At 40.4% G+C, this 16,198-nt stretch overlaps 2 protein-coding genes across 6 annotated transcripts; one reads left to right on the top strand and one right to left on the bottom strand.

Moving 5' to 3' along the window:
- Nucleotides 1–23: 23 nt before the first annotated feature.
- Nucleotides 24–5,948, bottom strand: eef1akmt2 (EEF1A lysine methyltransferase 2). 4 transcript variants are annotated; one of them, XM_076742220.1, is made up of 6 exons: nucleotides 5,466–5,925; nucleotides 5,225–5,280; nucleotides 4,937–5,051; nucleotides 4,549–4,656; nucleotides 3,108–3,324; nucleotides 24–1,912 (listed from the first exon to the last, which is right to left on the bottom strand). In XM_076742220.1, exons 3-6 carry the CDS (start codon nucleotides 5,033–5,035, stop codon nucleotides 1,806–1,808), a joined length of 531 nt encoding a protein of 176 aa, XP_076598335.1. In that variant the 5' UTR covers nucleotides 5,036–5,051; nucleotides 5,225–5,280; nucleotides 5,466–5,925; the 3' UTR covers nucleotides 24–1,805. The 4 variants fall into 4 exon arrangements, with proteins under 4 accessions (XP_076598335.1, XP_076598333.1, XP_076598334.1 ...); XM_076742218.1 differs by having other exon boundaries at nucleotides 25–1,912; nucleotides 5,215–5,280; nucleotides 5,466–5,948; XM_076742219.1 differs by having other exon boundaries at nucleotides 25–1,912; nucleotides 5,785–5,867.
- Nucleotides 5,949–5,981: 33 nt separating this feature from the next.
- Nucleotides 5,982–15,526, top strand: abraxas2 (abraxas 2, BRISC complex subunit). Of its 2 annotated transcripts, none has more exons than XM_076742216.1 (9): nucleotides 5,982–6,077; nucleotides 7,398–7,488; nucleotides 8,570–8,606; nucleotides 9,146–9,212; nucleotides 9,704–9,894; nucleotides 10,579–10,698; nucleotides 11,321–11,405; nucleotides 11,761–11,878; nucleotides 12,104–15,526. In XM_076742216.1, the coding sequence occupies exons 1-9, from the start codon at nucleotides 6,006–6,008 to the stop codon at nucleotides 12,673–12,675; spliced, it is 1,353 nt and encodes a 450-aa protein (XP_076598331.1). In that variant the 5' UTR covers nucleotides 5,982–6,005; the 3' UTR covers nucleotides 12,676–15,526. The 2 variants fall into 2 exon arrangements, with proteins under 2 accessions (XP_076598331.1, XP_076598330.1); XM_076742215.1 differs by having other exon boundaries at nucleotides 10,576–10,698.
- The last annotated feature ends 672 nt before the right edge of the window (nucleotides 15,527–16,198 follow it).

The raw sequence follows: 16,198 nt of genomic DNA, 5'->3' as shown, positions 1-16,198 counted from the left end.
TTTAGTCCGAACAGGTCCGAAATGCATTGAAAGAGGAAATCTTTCCCACTTCCACATTGGCTCTCTTGCAATGGAAAAACTTCACTGTTACATGGTGGAGTAATTCAATCAATCCACGAAAATCCTATTAGGAGACCATCAAATGTGTTTCCAGGGAGATGGAGTGAAAAAACATAAATATTTGCAGTATCACACTTGAGAGGTTAAAATGAAAGCATGGTATTCATGCTGATGGGGCAGTCGGCGGGCTATGGCATCAAGTCTAAAAACTTATAGGTTAATGTTATGAGTGGAATAAAAGTGTAGCTTCAGACATGTGCCAACCCAAAAGCCATGAAAGTGCTGACGGAGGTAAATGTACTGTAGACTACAGCCCAGTTCAACCCAGCAAGATCCACACTTTCATGTTTTATTTTACTTCATGGTGGATGGTAATAAAATACTTTTATAAGATGACAGGAAGAAATAGCTCCAACTTCCCTTTTGATCAAAATGGGCCCTTCAGACAAGAGAGCGTTTGACTTCCTGAGTGAGTGTACAGTAGGCCTTCAAGGTGGGGCAAGATATATCCACGGTTTCAAAATAACAAACACACGTACAAGTTGCTGTTGGCACACAGTGTCAGGAGAACATTACTCAAACTGATTTTGCATAATAATATCTGCAGGACTCGTCATTACTTAACAACTTTGTAAGCTCCTCATAAATAAGTTTAAAGCAGCTTCTCTAAAAGGAAAAGATTCTTCTGAATGATTTAACTGCTATAACAGTGCAGGGCCCACAAAACTGACCAAAAAACTCATGACTTTGCTTCTGCAAACAGGATTGTGGTGTAGTGTTTCTTAGCAACAGCACCTGTGCAAGGGAAAGGAGTGGGCTGCAGAATATTCGAGGTAACTGCAGTACATATTAAAATCTAATGACATGGTGACACAATGAAAAACACTCAAAGACCTGCTTAACATGATTCAAAGGGACTGAGAGAGAAAGTTGAAGGAGTGGATTTTCATTTGGGCTCAATGGTGGTTTCACATCATGGGAAAATCTGTGAGAGAGTTGGAAACGTGGGCATAATATGCACATCCAGGCAGGATATCCAGAGCCTTGTAAAATTCCAGCCAGTAATTCTTGTAAAGCTTGCATGTGTTTACTCAACAGCGTGCCTCAATGTCGATGGCTCCCATTGGACCACTGGCCCGAGCTTGCAATTAGGATGCAGACTTTGGCAGATATTAATGATGCCATTGAGGAAGGAAATGGCCAATAGGCTTCTCTTCCACAGCAGCCACGGCCTCTTGTTTATTCATCATGTCAGACGTTCTTAATCATGGTCCTCGGGACCCCAAGCTCTGCTGGTTTCCAGTTTAAGCAATTAGGTACGGGCTACTTTGCGCATGACATGAAAGATGGATGCAATTAAGTACCTGATAAGACAAACCAGTGTTTTTCAAACAGTGGGTCAGGACTCTACGCAGGGCCCTTACATGTAACTTGAGGGGCCATAAGATGATTTATGAAACAGGGAATAAATATTCAGAACAAATTATTATGTATTTTTTTCTCCTAAAGCCCTTTTAAAAGGAACATAATACATTTTTAATGTAAGTAAGCCTTGAAACTGAAATTGATGAAACAATGCTACTGCAAAGTTACTGTAACACGACAGCAACAAAACAAAGACCAGTTTATTTCAAGAGACCAGCCCTGCTCAATTACACTGTATATCTGCTTCATTACACTTGGCTTTAAAAAAATGAATACAACATAATCAGGTATTGTACGAAAAAAGGAAAAATATCCTGAGTTCATGAGGATCCGTGTACTCGCTTGAAGATGAGTGCAGTCACACTGTTGCCTGTCTTGCCTCCGAACTGGAAACTGGGTGTAGGCAACTCCTGTACAAACTCAAATCCTGTGAGGCAACACAGAGAAAATGTGCAGGTTAAGAAATGTGCATTATGCAAACTACCAGAACATCAACATGCTGTCAGAAAAAAACAGATGCTAAGAATCCTTTCCTAACCAACTACAGCCATAGAGGGGTTAGGAGGAGCACTGTGAGTCAAGAACTATCCATCCACCATCTGTGGTGCTTCCTGGGGTCTAGTAAAGGCAGGCTGTCAGCGTGACAGATGAGATCTCAAGGCCCTTTGGCCCCCTGCAGGCTCTCCAGAGTGACTACACTGAGAAGAGTGACAGCTACTGGAAGCTTGCCGAAAATCTGACTTTACAAGACTGTTGTTGCCTGCAGCTTAACAACCTGCCAGGTAACTGTAGCAGGAACTGTGTCTGTATTTTGACTGAGGGTCAGACAACAAAACACCCAGATATAAAGATGTTACATGCGAGAGAGACACAATTACAAATCACACTGATGCTCATGTCAAGGTTTAAGAGTGGTTTAACCCATTTACAACACTGCACACACACACACACTTAAAGTCATTTACATTCAGTGTTACTCACCAAAACACACTGTGTATATCACTGAATTCTAACAATGTAATTAATGTATTTCCCTCCGCATGAGACATTAGTATTTTAAAGGCAGTATTGTTTGAATCCATGCTTACTAGTTAATAATCTTCTTCTTCTCAGTCTTCGCTGGTGCATTACAGTATATCTTGTGCTTTTTTGCAAACTGTTGATTAGTGGAATAGTGTGACACAATTGGCAGGAATGTGCATTATGCCACTCCGTGCATTTACATGTCCGTGTAAAGGATAAACAAAACTCCACAGCGCTGCTAGAGGTCAGAAAAATGCAAAAAGGAACCTTTAACTTTACAAACAAGCATGTTATATGTTTTTTATGTTTCTTCTCCATGTGATAGTAATTCTTATTCTTACTCATTCTTATTTGGTAAAATGAAAAAAAAAGAAAAAAGCTTGGGTTCAACAGGTTGAAATTACTTCATTGTTAGATGGGTAGTAGCCAAATGCACATATCTAAATAAATCCATATGTCAATGACAGCAAGCTTTGAAACCATGAAAAAGATTACATGGATTTGGCTGCTTTTGTTTGTATTAAGATTCAATCTAGTTAGCTATGCACAATAAATAAATCATCAGATATACAATGATTAATGTCAGTGTTTCCCCTTACCTTCACTGAATCTACTGAGCAGCTGCTCTTTTGTCCAGTTACAGGAAGTGACAGCGAAGAATCCTTTGTCCTTAAGAGCATCTTTTACAGCTTGGACATAGAGTTTTTTGCCCTCTTTGGTGTTGTCCGGATTCAAGCTTATTGCATCGAATGTTCCTTTGTCGATGCAGACATCAAAACCCTTTAGCTCTCCTTCACAGTTTAAGAAATCCATTTCCTTAAATAAATAAAAGTGAGAGGTTAAGGAAAAGCAACTGTTGATCAACCCTACAGCGATGAGACGTGTTATTATGCCTCATGGCTTGACTTTAAAACTAAATTCCAACTGCTGATATGACAGCAGTTAATTCTGCAGAGCTTGCTGACCTACCATACCACCAGTGAAAGGAGCCCTTTATCTGGACAGAGGGCAGAACACCAGACATCTGGGGAGAGCTCAAGAGCCGCATTCTCACAAACCATGGGTCACAAAATGTGTGATTTATGAAAAAGGATCAACACTGATTCACTGGCCACAGCAATATATTGTTGTAACTGACCTGAGCTCAATCTGAGGTTGAGTCTGTAAAACTGAATAACTGAAGATGTTGAAGGAATAACTGAAGGCGTCGTGCAAAAGCGGTAGACAGTGACTAATGTGCGGAGACAGGGCTTGACATAGATTTGAGACTAAGACTTTGAGGTAAGAGACCTGAAGATGAAGCTTTTTTTTTTTTTTAATCAACTGAAACTGAAACAAACAGAAACTTCTCGGACTCCCTCGGGCTCCGTTTAAGGCTACACATGCACATTCAGACAAATTATGTTGGTATTCTGCAGTATTGAAGAAATGAACAAGATGGAAACGTACAATTTTTCTCTCTCTTCCACACACACACACACATACACTGTGCTCAAACTGTCCAGCTAAGGTCAATATTGACTTCAGTGGAAGGCCTTCTGCCCAAGCAAAGCACACACCATCAGAGGTGTGTGATGCACATAACTTATATGCAACTGTATCATGCACACAGGAGAGGAATATTCATTCATCACATCCATTACAGACCGGCCAACATTTACAACTTGTTTTTCTTGCATATACATGTTAGTAGATGTGTTGAATCCTGCCAGTTAACTGGGGTTTAAGGTGTTTTTTCTTTTCTGAATGGTGGGCAGACTTCCATCACTTTCAGGGCCTTCTTCTTATCCAACTCTGCCACATGGTAAACACAGGAGAGTTTCCTCTAACCGTCCCAGGACCAGGTTGGCTCTCAGCAAGCTGAAAGCTATATTGTATCACTGACATTTAGGAATGAAGGGAAAGTAGAAAAGTATGCCTGGTACCAGTTCACATTTCCCAACTGTTGGTCACCTGTGGCTGCCAAATGCATTGTGATACTAGTGTAAGTTAGCTGTACAGTTATACAATAGTTTTAATGACAAAAATAACTGAACCCACCTTTACGATGATATCCGTCAAGTCCTCCGCCTGCAGGACATTTCTGGTCAATTCTATAGATGCTGGAGAATAATCTATACCAGTCAGATTCCTGTATCCGTGTTTAGCCTTGACACAAACACAACAAAACACAAGCAAATGAAGAGCAAAGTTTATTAACTGTTATAGAAATGTTGGGGGAAAAAAAAAGTTGTGGCTCTCTAAGCTTTGAAAAACCCAGTTATGTGTGTTTCAACTGCCAACATCCATTACCCTGGATAATCCACAGATTATGCTTTATTTTTGTGATTTGTTGCAATTTTGGTGAACTGAGCCCTAGAACTCAAACAAGGTGAGCATGAAATAAAAACAGCAACAGTGTCAAAATGTATTTTTACTCTGTTCACACCAGTTCAACTAAAAAGGCTCCATTTCCAGTGCCGATGTCAAGAATTGCAGCATCTTCAGGAATCTTGGCTTTGTCCATCCATCGCAGCACACGGCTCATGCTTTCCTCACCAAACCTTTGAAGAAAACACACACACACACTTTAGTAATGAGACAGAATATTGTCCGAAACCAAAAATACTACATTAGACTAATCTCTGGTTCAGAATCATCACATTTTAGCTTCTGTTGGGTTAGTTTTGGCAATGTCAAACATCTCAATACTCTGCATATGATTACCATATCTCACCAACATCCCCGATGTCTCTGAATGACTCAAGCTCTTTTTGATATGCATGTTCCCAACTGCAGAAAAGGGCCGTCGACAATTAGTTACACAAATACGATAAGAACAGACGACATGTTGCTAACTTAGAAACTTGAAACAGTGTGGTGCAAAAAGAAAAAAAACATGAAAATGAATAGGCAAACAGACAAGTTAACGCTTACAAGGAAACGCATATTAAGAAAACAACAGTTATCTAACTTACAAATCTAAATCTTGTCAAAACTGACGGTGAGTCACACCTTCCTTCACGGTTTGTCAGGCCGCTATTTTCTAGCTAACAATTCAACTTCATTCTTCCTGTCAACACAAGCTGGACGTGTCAATTATAAGTTGAGGGTTAGTTATTTTGGCACCACATTGTATTTAAAATGTATAAAATGATGGTGGCTCCAAGCAACACAGACAAAGAAATCCGAAAAATAGTTTAAGGAATAACGTTAGTAGTCCGTTATCAGTTAAGCTAGCGCTGTTGTTGTCGTCTCTTAACGTTAACAACGGAGCTAACGGAGCATAACCCTTACTATTCTTTCGTTCCGAGTTTTGACGGCCCAAAATCGGTATCTGAGTTTCTGTCTTCCTCTGTGTCCGAGGTATTGCTGCAGGCATGTGGGCTATCTGCTAAGACTTCCATGTTGGAGACGGAGACTGTTAAGTCACCGCCTACAGCTCCCACAAGACGTTGCGTTAGAGGAGCGTGCTTGCAACCGCAGGGGGCATCGGGATTGATAGGGATGTTTCCATCATGGCGGCATCCATTTCAGGTTATACTTTTAGTTCTGTGTGTTATCACAGCGCCAACAGCAACTCAGATCATGTAAGTAGTCACAATTATGTTGACACACTATTATGCAATGTCTGTTTAAGTGTGCGTAGCTCGTCGGTGTGTTTGATCGTTTATCAACACCATTAGTTTGTGTTGTTTTTCAGTGTCATCATCCTGTTGCTGCTAGCTAGTATTGGTTCCGTCTATTTACCGGCAGGTATGGTTAAATGAAACTGTGCAGCTACAACAATTGGAGGACATGACTGGCAATTTTGAGATGGTCTAATGTGTTACAGCAGCACAAGTGTTGCATATCCAGCTATAACATTACTTACAAAGAGCTGTGTACGTGAACACCTGCTACATCGATATAAGAAATGTTGTTAGGAAAGTTTGCGTTCCAGGAAATACTCAGTAGTTAGCTACTTAGCATGTTAGCGAAGCTACCAAGTCAAGTGACTTGCGTGTGTCGGTCCGGCTAATATCTAAAGTCACCGCGACTTGTTATCTGATAAAGGTGTAGTAGTGCATTGAAATTAGCTTTCCCAGTAAATTTCCTAAGTATGTAATATAACCCGATTTGTTTTTCTCGTTTCCGCATTGCTAGAATAGCTTGTTAGCAACCTAGCTAGTGTTGGTTCCATTTATGTCAGTACCCGTCTAACAACAGGACTGACGTGCGTTAACAATATTTTCATTTTTGGGGGCTTTGGTTTGATCGTTGTGGATTGGCAGTGGAGAAGAAATGCTTTGAGGTAGGCGGACAGGAAAGAAATCTTTCTTATAAGCGCTAATCAAGTAAACATCAGCGCTGTTTACATGTCCTTTCCTGTTGACAATACTTTAAGAGTCGGTTTGGGCAGGTGAATAGCGGATCATTACAAGTTTACCCGCATTCCTGACATAAGCAGAAGGCGTAAGACAGCGCTGTTGTTACCCAGCAGCTGTCACTTCTCAGTGATGTTAGCTGTAAAAAGTACACGACTTAATTTAGTCCCATATTTACAAATTGATTTGTTATTTTGTGTTTCATGAAGAAATGCCATGATTATGATTCAGCGATCCCGGAAAAAAAGTTGTTGCTCTGTATGCACTCAGTCATGTTCAAAACATTTACATGAAATGATCCATTTGGCATTTACACCCAAAGATCTTCAATATATATATCAGTATAAATCATAAAAAAGCAAATCCTCCCATTTGAGAAGCTGTGAGCAGACAATATTTGTATTGTATTTGATTGATAAATTACTTTAAAAAAATAAAAAATGTTGATTGATTTTCTGTTAATCAACTAATTAATTAATGGACTAATTGTTTCAGGTCTACATTACTGCATTAACCACAATTTTGTCAAATGTATATGCACAGGAGGGCTTCCTACTAGGAGAAGTGAGGCAAGAAGAGACTGTCAGCATCAGCGACACACAGATCAGCAGTGCAGAATTGCTCCAGGTAGTAGGTAAGTCCTGAAAGCAAATAATATAAAAACTTTGTGGAATCTTAAGCAAGTAGCAACTGATTAAAGTCAGTCTGGCAGAAGCCTTAAGAGACAGTCAAGAGGTTCACAGGAAGATATTTTGACATGTCAAAATAGGAAAAGCTCATCCGTAAATAATAAAATGAATGATGTCTGAATTCCATTTTGCTGCTCCACTGTCGGCGTATGTGTGCTGGCTCTGTCACACCATCATTGCCTGCAGGTACACTTGAACTGAAGCAGAACCATTGTTAATATTCATAACAACTGTGCGGTTTCTATTATGACCAGTCAACATGTCTGCTGTGAAAAACGTACTTGTTTTGCTTCTTATGAGAGCTCTTTCCAAGGCTGTGCAGGTTTGTACAAACTGAGGTTGTTGACCTTACTCCCCTGTCAATTTTGTTAAAAGTATCAGGGACAACGCCTTTCATTCTTTAAGTACATACATTTTGATGACATAATGTAATTCCATGTATAGCATCATGTATAACATTGCCCACGCTTAACCCGACGAGAAGTTAAATCTGTGTAGGCTGTGTAGGGCCCCTGATATCGGTTTTGCTTTTAAACTAACCATTTATGTTAAATAGATTTCTTGTTGATGCCTCGTCAAATAAATACTTGATATAGTTGGTACAAAGTACACCTTTCAGTATCAGTCAAGCAGACTGATGGCAACAGGGGACATTTGAATTACTCTGCCAGATTATGGGTGATCATCTGTCAGTATAATTACAGGAGAGCCATGAGAGTCAGTGTTACATTTTAATCGGCCGAAATATTAAAAGATATTAACAACAGATTAAATGTTTTTCATTTGTGTGGTTTGCTTGGTTTTATTGCATCCTGAATTTCTCCTTGACCCGTCAGTCCTCTTAGGAGAAGTGTGCTTTGATGCAATGCAAAAAGTAACTCAGAAAGAAATGATGCCATTAAGGAGCTTTTTGCTGAGCACTGATCCCTCTGCTTCACTTTATTCTGGCACAGACGTGTGCAGATTTATGCTAATGAACTCCTTTTAAATAGAACTGAAATATCTGTCACTGTTTGTTCCCAACAGAAATCCATAACCATGATCCTTGTGCACAGTTATTTAGGTAAGATATGAGCTTTTTTATTCTCAAACAGCTGCTGTTATCACCAATCATCAGTGCACATGCAGTAATGTACCAAAATGACACCATGAAGTGTATGACTGTAGAACAGACACTGCTTGAGAAGGACAAACAACAAGCCAATAATTTTGGCCATGATTGTTTCATTTAGGAAAACCTGACCAACCTTTGTTGGAATATGTGCATAATAAGGTAAAGTAGGTTGAAGTGGCATTTTCTAAGAAAAAGAAGTGCCTTTGTGCAGGGTAGCTTGTAATATGTAAGTTTTAGGTCACTATAAATATACTGACAACTTCAGAGGATACAGCAGTTTCCTTACACCCATTTCAGAACATGCTGAATTAATTTGACATTGGACAGTAGATGTCCCCATCTGACAAGTTTGGGTAATAGAAGTATGCCAAGGCAGAGGAGGAGGAGGAGGAGGAGGAGGAGGAGGAGGAGGAGGAGGAGGAGGAGGAGGAGGAGGCTCATGATGACTCACGTTGAACTTGCTTGTTTTTTTTTTCCCCCTGTCTCAGCTTTTATGACTACGCAGGCAAAATCAATGAGGAGAATCTCAACAGCATTCTTAAAGATAGGCGGAAAGTGAGTGAATTTTTTCATTTCATTTTAACATATTTTGTGGATGATGTCTTGTAAAATGTCAGTGGTGTCCTCTTGTTGCCTGTAAACCAAGGCTACACTAAAATGAAATAAGATATCAGATAGAAATTTTACTTTTTATATTTTGGCTTTATTGTAAATTAATGAGTGATGGCAAGCTAGAAGTGTGATTAGCTGGTGCTTCTCAAAGTACAAATTGAGCTTAGTTTAGAAAATTAGTTGTGGCTTCCAACAAAACAAAATGGAATAAAATCTGGTATTGAAATGGATGATTAATAATGTTTCCTCATTGAAGCATTCAGTAAGTGACTGTACATGTTTCATAATGATTTGGACAGTTTTTTTTCCCCCCAGATATTGTATATTGTGTTTTGCCACTCTTGTACTTGTTACTTTGTCCTGAATAGGATTTGACAAGTGAAACTTCATTAGATTAAACACATTTTGATAAATTTGTTTCTTTGTTCACAAAGAACGTCATTGGTTGGTACCGGTTCCGGAGGAACACGCAGCAGCAAATGTCGTTCAGGGAACAGATCATCCACAAACAGCTGACTCAGCTGCTTGGTGTGCCCGACCTCGTCTTCCTTCTTTTCAGCTTCATCTCCACCGCCAACAGCTCCACACATGCACTGGAGTATGTGCTCTTCAGACCTAACCGAAGGTAATATCTGCATATCTGACCAACATGAGCAGACTTTTGATTCACATAGAGGTATTTTCTGACTAGTTTTTTCTATATCTAAGTTCCTTTTGTACTGGAACACTTCAGTCTGCTTGATATCTGGTCCACAATTCCATACAGTTTCTTGGTCAATGTCATAGAAAAAATGTAGTGTTTCAGTTGCATTCATTAAGTCCCTGGTTTCATGTTACCATAAAAATGATCCCCATGCAGTGAGGTGTACAGATGTGTACAGAATTTGGGGAAACAGGGAGCATTGATACCAGATTGGGAATTTGCATCAGAAGAGAAAGAGAAAAAGTCTGATTGGTACATTCCTGCTTCTTCATATTGTTCTGTTTTAAACATGTATGAAATTATTTTTAGAAAGTCAAACACTAATTTAACACACTGGATTTTTTAAAGAAGTGTTTATGATTATCAACGCCTAACACAGTCAGAAAATGCTGAAATGGTAACTATGGGGAGAAATTTATCGTTCTTGTCGTTGAAGGTTCATAAGTCACCCGAATCCATCTCACAAAATAATGAAATGCTTAATAAGAGGGAGTTGTGAAAGCATAAAAAGTTCATATTTGTGTTGAAAGTAATGTATGTAGAATTACAGTATGGGTATAGTATGCCATACTTTAACAGTACTAATGGGTCATCTCCACTCAGTAGGTACAACCAGAGGATCACCCTCACAATCCCAAACCTCGGCAACACAAGCCAGCAGGAATACAAAGTCTCTTCAGTGCCCAACACCTCACTCAACTACACCCAGGTCATCAAAGAGCATGGGTAAGGTTTGAACTCCCAACTTTAGTTTTTTTTTTTTTTGTCTCGCCACACCACACCTGTGTTGCTCCCATATCTGGCTCAGGGTTGCTGATGGGGTGCACTGGTGGCAGGGATTTAATCTGGGTCTCTGTTGTGGTGGGTTGCAACCCCAAGACACTCAACATCAACGCATGTGTGAATTAGACCTAGTTTATACTTGACACCGTGTCCAAGCGGTCTCAGCATATAATTGTATGTGACAGGCTGCACGCGCTTCTGCTGGTAGTTCTGTGTCTTGTGTCTGAACCCACTGTTTCTGTCGTAGAGGGGTGAATCCAATGTGTCAGTGTCATGTAGACTGCAGGGGGTTTAGCCCGGCCTGTCTATCCAGCTTCAGATAAGATCACTTTATTTTCACCTCAGCTCATCCAGCTCCCATTTGTGTGCATGACAGCCAGTGGAATAAATTAGATTTAGCGTTGATATAGAAGACATCCACTGCTCTAATGCATTTTTAATGTTAGATCTTGGTGAACAAACTGCATGAACTCGTATTGTGTGACGTTATTTATTATATCTTGAATGATGTCATCCATACATCTGTTGGTGAATCTCTGTGAATCACCTGTGAATCTTTTTCCAGGGCTGAATTCTTTGACAAAGACGGTGTGATGAAGGATATCCGAACAATATTCCAAGTCTACAGTGCACTGCAAGATAAAGTGCAGGTGAGCAAGAGCTATCTGGTGCATTTTGCCTGAGACATGGAGGGAAATCGTTTGCTCATTAAGCCTGTTTCACACATAGTTCCCAGCAAATAAGTGTATGTCAGGCACCGCTAGTGATTTTCACTAATCACACTTGCAGCTACGTTGAAGAACATTTCCATCTTGTGCCTTTTTACACATGCCATGACAATGCTGGAATAGATGGAACACGGTTCCACGTGAAAGCATCTTTTGTCTGATGGACAAAACTCTTTACGTGCTTGCAAGAAATGTTCCTGAACATTTCTGGGATAGACTGCGTGTGTGAAAGGAGCTTTACATGATTAGCGTTTCCACCTGTTTGTCTTGTTTTTAGGCTGTGTGTGGGGAGGTAGAACAAAGCGAACGCGTGAAGGAGAAAATTCAAGAGGATGTGAACAAACTCAAACAACAAATCGCTCTCAGGAAACGCAAGACGGCAGAGGAGGAGAGGAGTACGTACCGGTTTTGATTCTGAGAACTTGAATTATGTCATTCAGTGTCAAATGTGTGGTTTAAATTTAAATATGTTTTAAGATTAATAGCGAACAGCAAAAAATGAAGCCACGGTTGTGTAGCATTTCACCTCTTTTGAGTTTTAAATATTTCATCAGTCGTCCAATCAAACTTGATTTTATATACTCCTTTTTGCCAGTTACATCTTTCTCACTGTTCCCCAGGACTCCTTGAAGCCCAAAATGCAGACTCCCATTCCACTTCAGAGGAGAACATAGAACCTTCTGACGCTTCCCCTCTGTCCAGGATAACTTTCCACACACCCTCTGCTCCGGAGCGACCCAGTACCTCACCTAACCCACCATCTTATTCTGACCTCTTGTCCCAGGATGACTCTCTGCTCTCCACTTCTTCCCCACCTACCAGTGCTGCTCTACTGCCCCGGCCACAAGCTGTGGGCTCTCCAGGACACCCTACCCCTGGCCCACTGGGGATGGGCCTGGGCCTCGGGTTGGGCTTGGGCACCAGCTCTAATCCCGTCACCACTCCCAGCACCCCATACCTTGGCAATGGTGACGGATCAAGCTCTGACTCGTTAGACAGACAGGCTGCAGGGCAGGAAGATGATGAAGAGGATGAGGACGACGAGGATGAGGAAGATGAGGACAGTAGCGAATACGAGAACTTAGTGAGTGAAGCCGCTCATCTGCCAATGGTCCCTGCCAGCGTTTTAGCGCAAGGCCGACCGGCTGCCCTTAGTCCTGATGGGGACGCTCGTGGCTCACAGACCACATAGAAACATGCAGGGTGTGATTGGGACACAAATAAGTGACGCACCTTGAGAGATGTGCATCTCAAGCAATCAAAGATAGACAAATATAGACAAAAAGAAGTGCCAGTCCTGAAAGTGAAAGGCATGCGCAGGTGGTATCCCGCTGTGAGTATTTCTTCTTGTCTTAGTCTGATCTCCATTTTAAGGGGAAACATTGCTATACTTCGCAGGCTTAAAAGTGTGTCTCACTGGGGGAAAGAGTCGTCTTTTCATTTTTTCTTTTTGGAATGGGGTCGGTCTGGGTACTTCAGTGTGAATGTGTCTGTTTCAGGTTTGAAAGTGGATATTACAGCGCAATTTATGCCAACTGGTTGGTGAGCCAGCTCTCTAAAGGACAGGCCCTTTTCCACGCTTTCCTTATCTTTTTTGTTTCACATTTGCATCACCAACTCTGAGCACCCACTCTTGCATTACCTCTTGCACTATTATTATTATTATTATTATTATTATTATTATTATTATTATTTTATTTTTTATTTTTTTGGGCCTTCTTTTAAACAAACCATCTAAGAAAAGTAATGGGGAAAATATTTTGCGGCCTTCAGACAATTTTTAAAACGATGTAGGCAAATGGTTGTTCACTTTTTATTTTTTAATTTGAAGAGATATATATGTAATTACAAATTCTTTAACATGCACGTTTATTTCATTTGATTTTGGATTTTTTCTTTTCCATGTTCCACAGTCTTGTCTAATTGATTAATCATACAGTTGCCTATTTAAATGATGAAGAATAGATTTCAAACAAAATTTACTCTGCCACTTCTATAATGGGTGCTTTATATATACATAAATATATATATATATTTTTTGTCAGATTAACAGTTAATCTAATTTGATTGACAAGAATGTCAATGTCTCGTTCCTCTTGGATAACACTGAAATTGTATGCGCTTTGCTGCACTTAACAAAATTTAAGATTTCTTTATTGTTGTGCTATACCAATGCTGTCATGTTGTGCCACTCGAGTAGTCCTCTTTGACCACCCTGAGCCACACTCAGCTCAGCTTTTGTGCGTTGTATGGGGTTCACAGGGCAAACACAATGTACTGTAGCTTTACTAACCAGATGCTTAAGGTTCCCTTTCTGCTGCTGCAACACAGAGAGCTACCACTAAAAAACTGCATCTGTCTGTTGTTCTTCACATGAAAACCTGGCTGCTACTCCACTTCACAGTGCTGGTTGTCTCCAATACTACTGACCGCGATCATATAACCTCTTCAAGCTCACTTCTCACTGACTTGTTCTCTATTTAAGTCCTAATGGAAGGCTGATACCCCCTGTAGTGTGCGAGTTGTAACCTTGGGAACAGAGAGCGTGCGATCACCTTCCTGTCTTGCATAGTTGACAGCAAACCTCATGTATTCTAACCTGGTTGGGTCAATGTTACGTGTATGGACCTGGATAATGTGATGACAACATCATGACCTTGCTTCAGTATACAGTGCCTTCCACTCAGGGCAGTTTCTATCTGCACACAGAACACATTCACAGATCTCTCTTGAGGTAAAATTATGACAAATTGTGTTGTGTTTGCAATAATTGACTTCCACCTTTTTTATTTAGTCCTGCAGTTATATGCCTCTCTTTCCATGATGTGTTTCGTCTACCTGAAACAATCTTCACTGCTTCCCAAAGCTGTTCTCCCTTTTTTCTTTCCCTGACGACTTAAAAGTGGACCTGCATCTCATGGTTGCAGCTGTGACTTTGCTTGCTTTCTTATTTGAAACTGGAATTGTGACTGTAAAGTCCGAGGGAATCTGCTTAGTAGCCGATACTTCCAGCAAGGCAGAGTTGGTGTGAGGAGCATGACTGACGTGCAGATGACTTTTTTAAACGTCTGGTCCATTTGAAGACAGCTGAGAAACAAGGTGTGGATTGATTGATGTAGGACATACTCCTTGCATGAACTGGTCAATTCAAGACTTTTCTATTCAGCATGGACAGTCATTTGCACTGCACATGGAGGTGATCAGCAGGTTGCACTCAGTTTGGAAATGAAGACATTTTGTGATGGGAGAAGCTTTGCCTTGTGAACTAGCTCCGCTTTATTTACACAGCCTGTTTGTATGTCATGTTTTCTGCCTTAGGGTCATTTCATTTGCCCTGATGTGTAATGCCAATGCATCACTTATCGGGAACTGGCACTCAAATTGTTACTTAATAATCACTCAGAGTAACACAATCACACAATGTTGAAAGAAATGACAAAATCAGTTTGTTAGGAGTATGGTTTCCTTTGACTACTGGAATATAATAAGGAAATATATAATGAATGTATAGTAGACAAGGGAGGGGGGTAGCATTTAAACAGCACTTACTGTATAAGCTTGTCTCAGTTGAGTGTTGTGGTGGTATAGCGCAGCAGTTCTCAGTGTTGGTCCTCACTCTTAATCCTGCTCCTCAGTCCCTAGATGATTGCTTTTTAAGTATTTCCCTCTGGCACCCCCAGGTGTAAGCCTGACGTGATGGCCAGAGTGAAAACCAGCAGAGCTCTGGTGCTGAGGATCACTGGCATGAAGCGTCAGAGGGCTGACATTGTTAAGATCCTATACCTTTCAAGTTCCAACATAATCCAAATATACACTCGTGTACTCTTACTGTATGGAGTGACCCTTCCCTTCCTTCCCCGAGTGGGCCGTTCATTGCAACATCAACACCTCCCTGAAAGCACAAAGTTCAGTGCACAGCTTAGATCGTCTTTGCTTTTATCTGGATGTGTGTACTTGACGAAAGCAGACCAAGGACTTGCTTGGATGAACACAGAGAACATGGTTCTAAAACTGAGGGATAATAAATGAGACATGCATATGTGATATGATGTGCCTTTGTTTTCTTACCGCGGTAAATGGAGTACCTCTTCAAATGTGCAGATAATTTTTCCATGCTTTTTTTTTTTTTTTTTTTTCTAACAAAAACCTTGTGGAGGTTAATTAGAGACCATAAAACATTTAAATGACTGTACAATCAATACATTTTTTTTACTTCTTCCAAAGACTTGTGCAGAACCATAACTCATATATTTAGTTTGGGTGTGTGTTTCTATTTGCCAAACCTACTGGTGCTTATGTCAATGACATCACATTGGAGTGGGAAGGGCTTGCCTGTAAACAAGAGTTGCCTCCATGCACACATTTTCCTGTTTCACAAATGACTCGGTAAAGTATTAATCACGGTGCAGATTAAATTTCGGTTTCGGAGTGTGTACATGACTGTCAATAATAACAATTCAGCGTGGGGAGCTGTTGCTCAAGCTGTCATGCATTACTGCAGACTGCTTGCTGCAGTATTTTTACGATGACATCATCCCCTTATCCTTTTTGAGGGGTTACCACGTGGCTCCTTGCCAGATATGCAACAATTTACGATGTGCGAATTAAAAACAAACATTTTTGCTGTAAATAACTGGGCCCATCGACTGAAAATAAAATTTATCTCTGAACGGAATAGCTGGTCTTAATACAGTGCCATTCGGGCTGATATGCTT

This window comes from Chaetodon auriga, chromosome 11 (assembly GCF_051107435.1).
Source record: "Chaetodon auriga isolate fChaAug3 chromosome 11, fChaAug3.hap1, whole genome shotgun sequence".
Taxonomy (NCBI): Eukaryota; Metazoa; Chordata; class Actinopteri; order Chaetodontiformes; family Chaetodontidae; genus Chaetodon; species Chaetodon auriga.
Note: the sequence above shows the minus strand (reverse complement) of the source record. Positions and strands in the feature narration are given on the sequence as shown.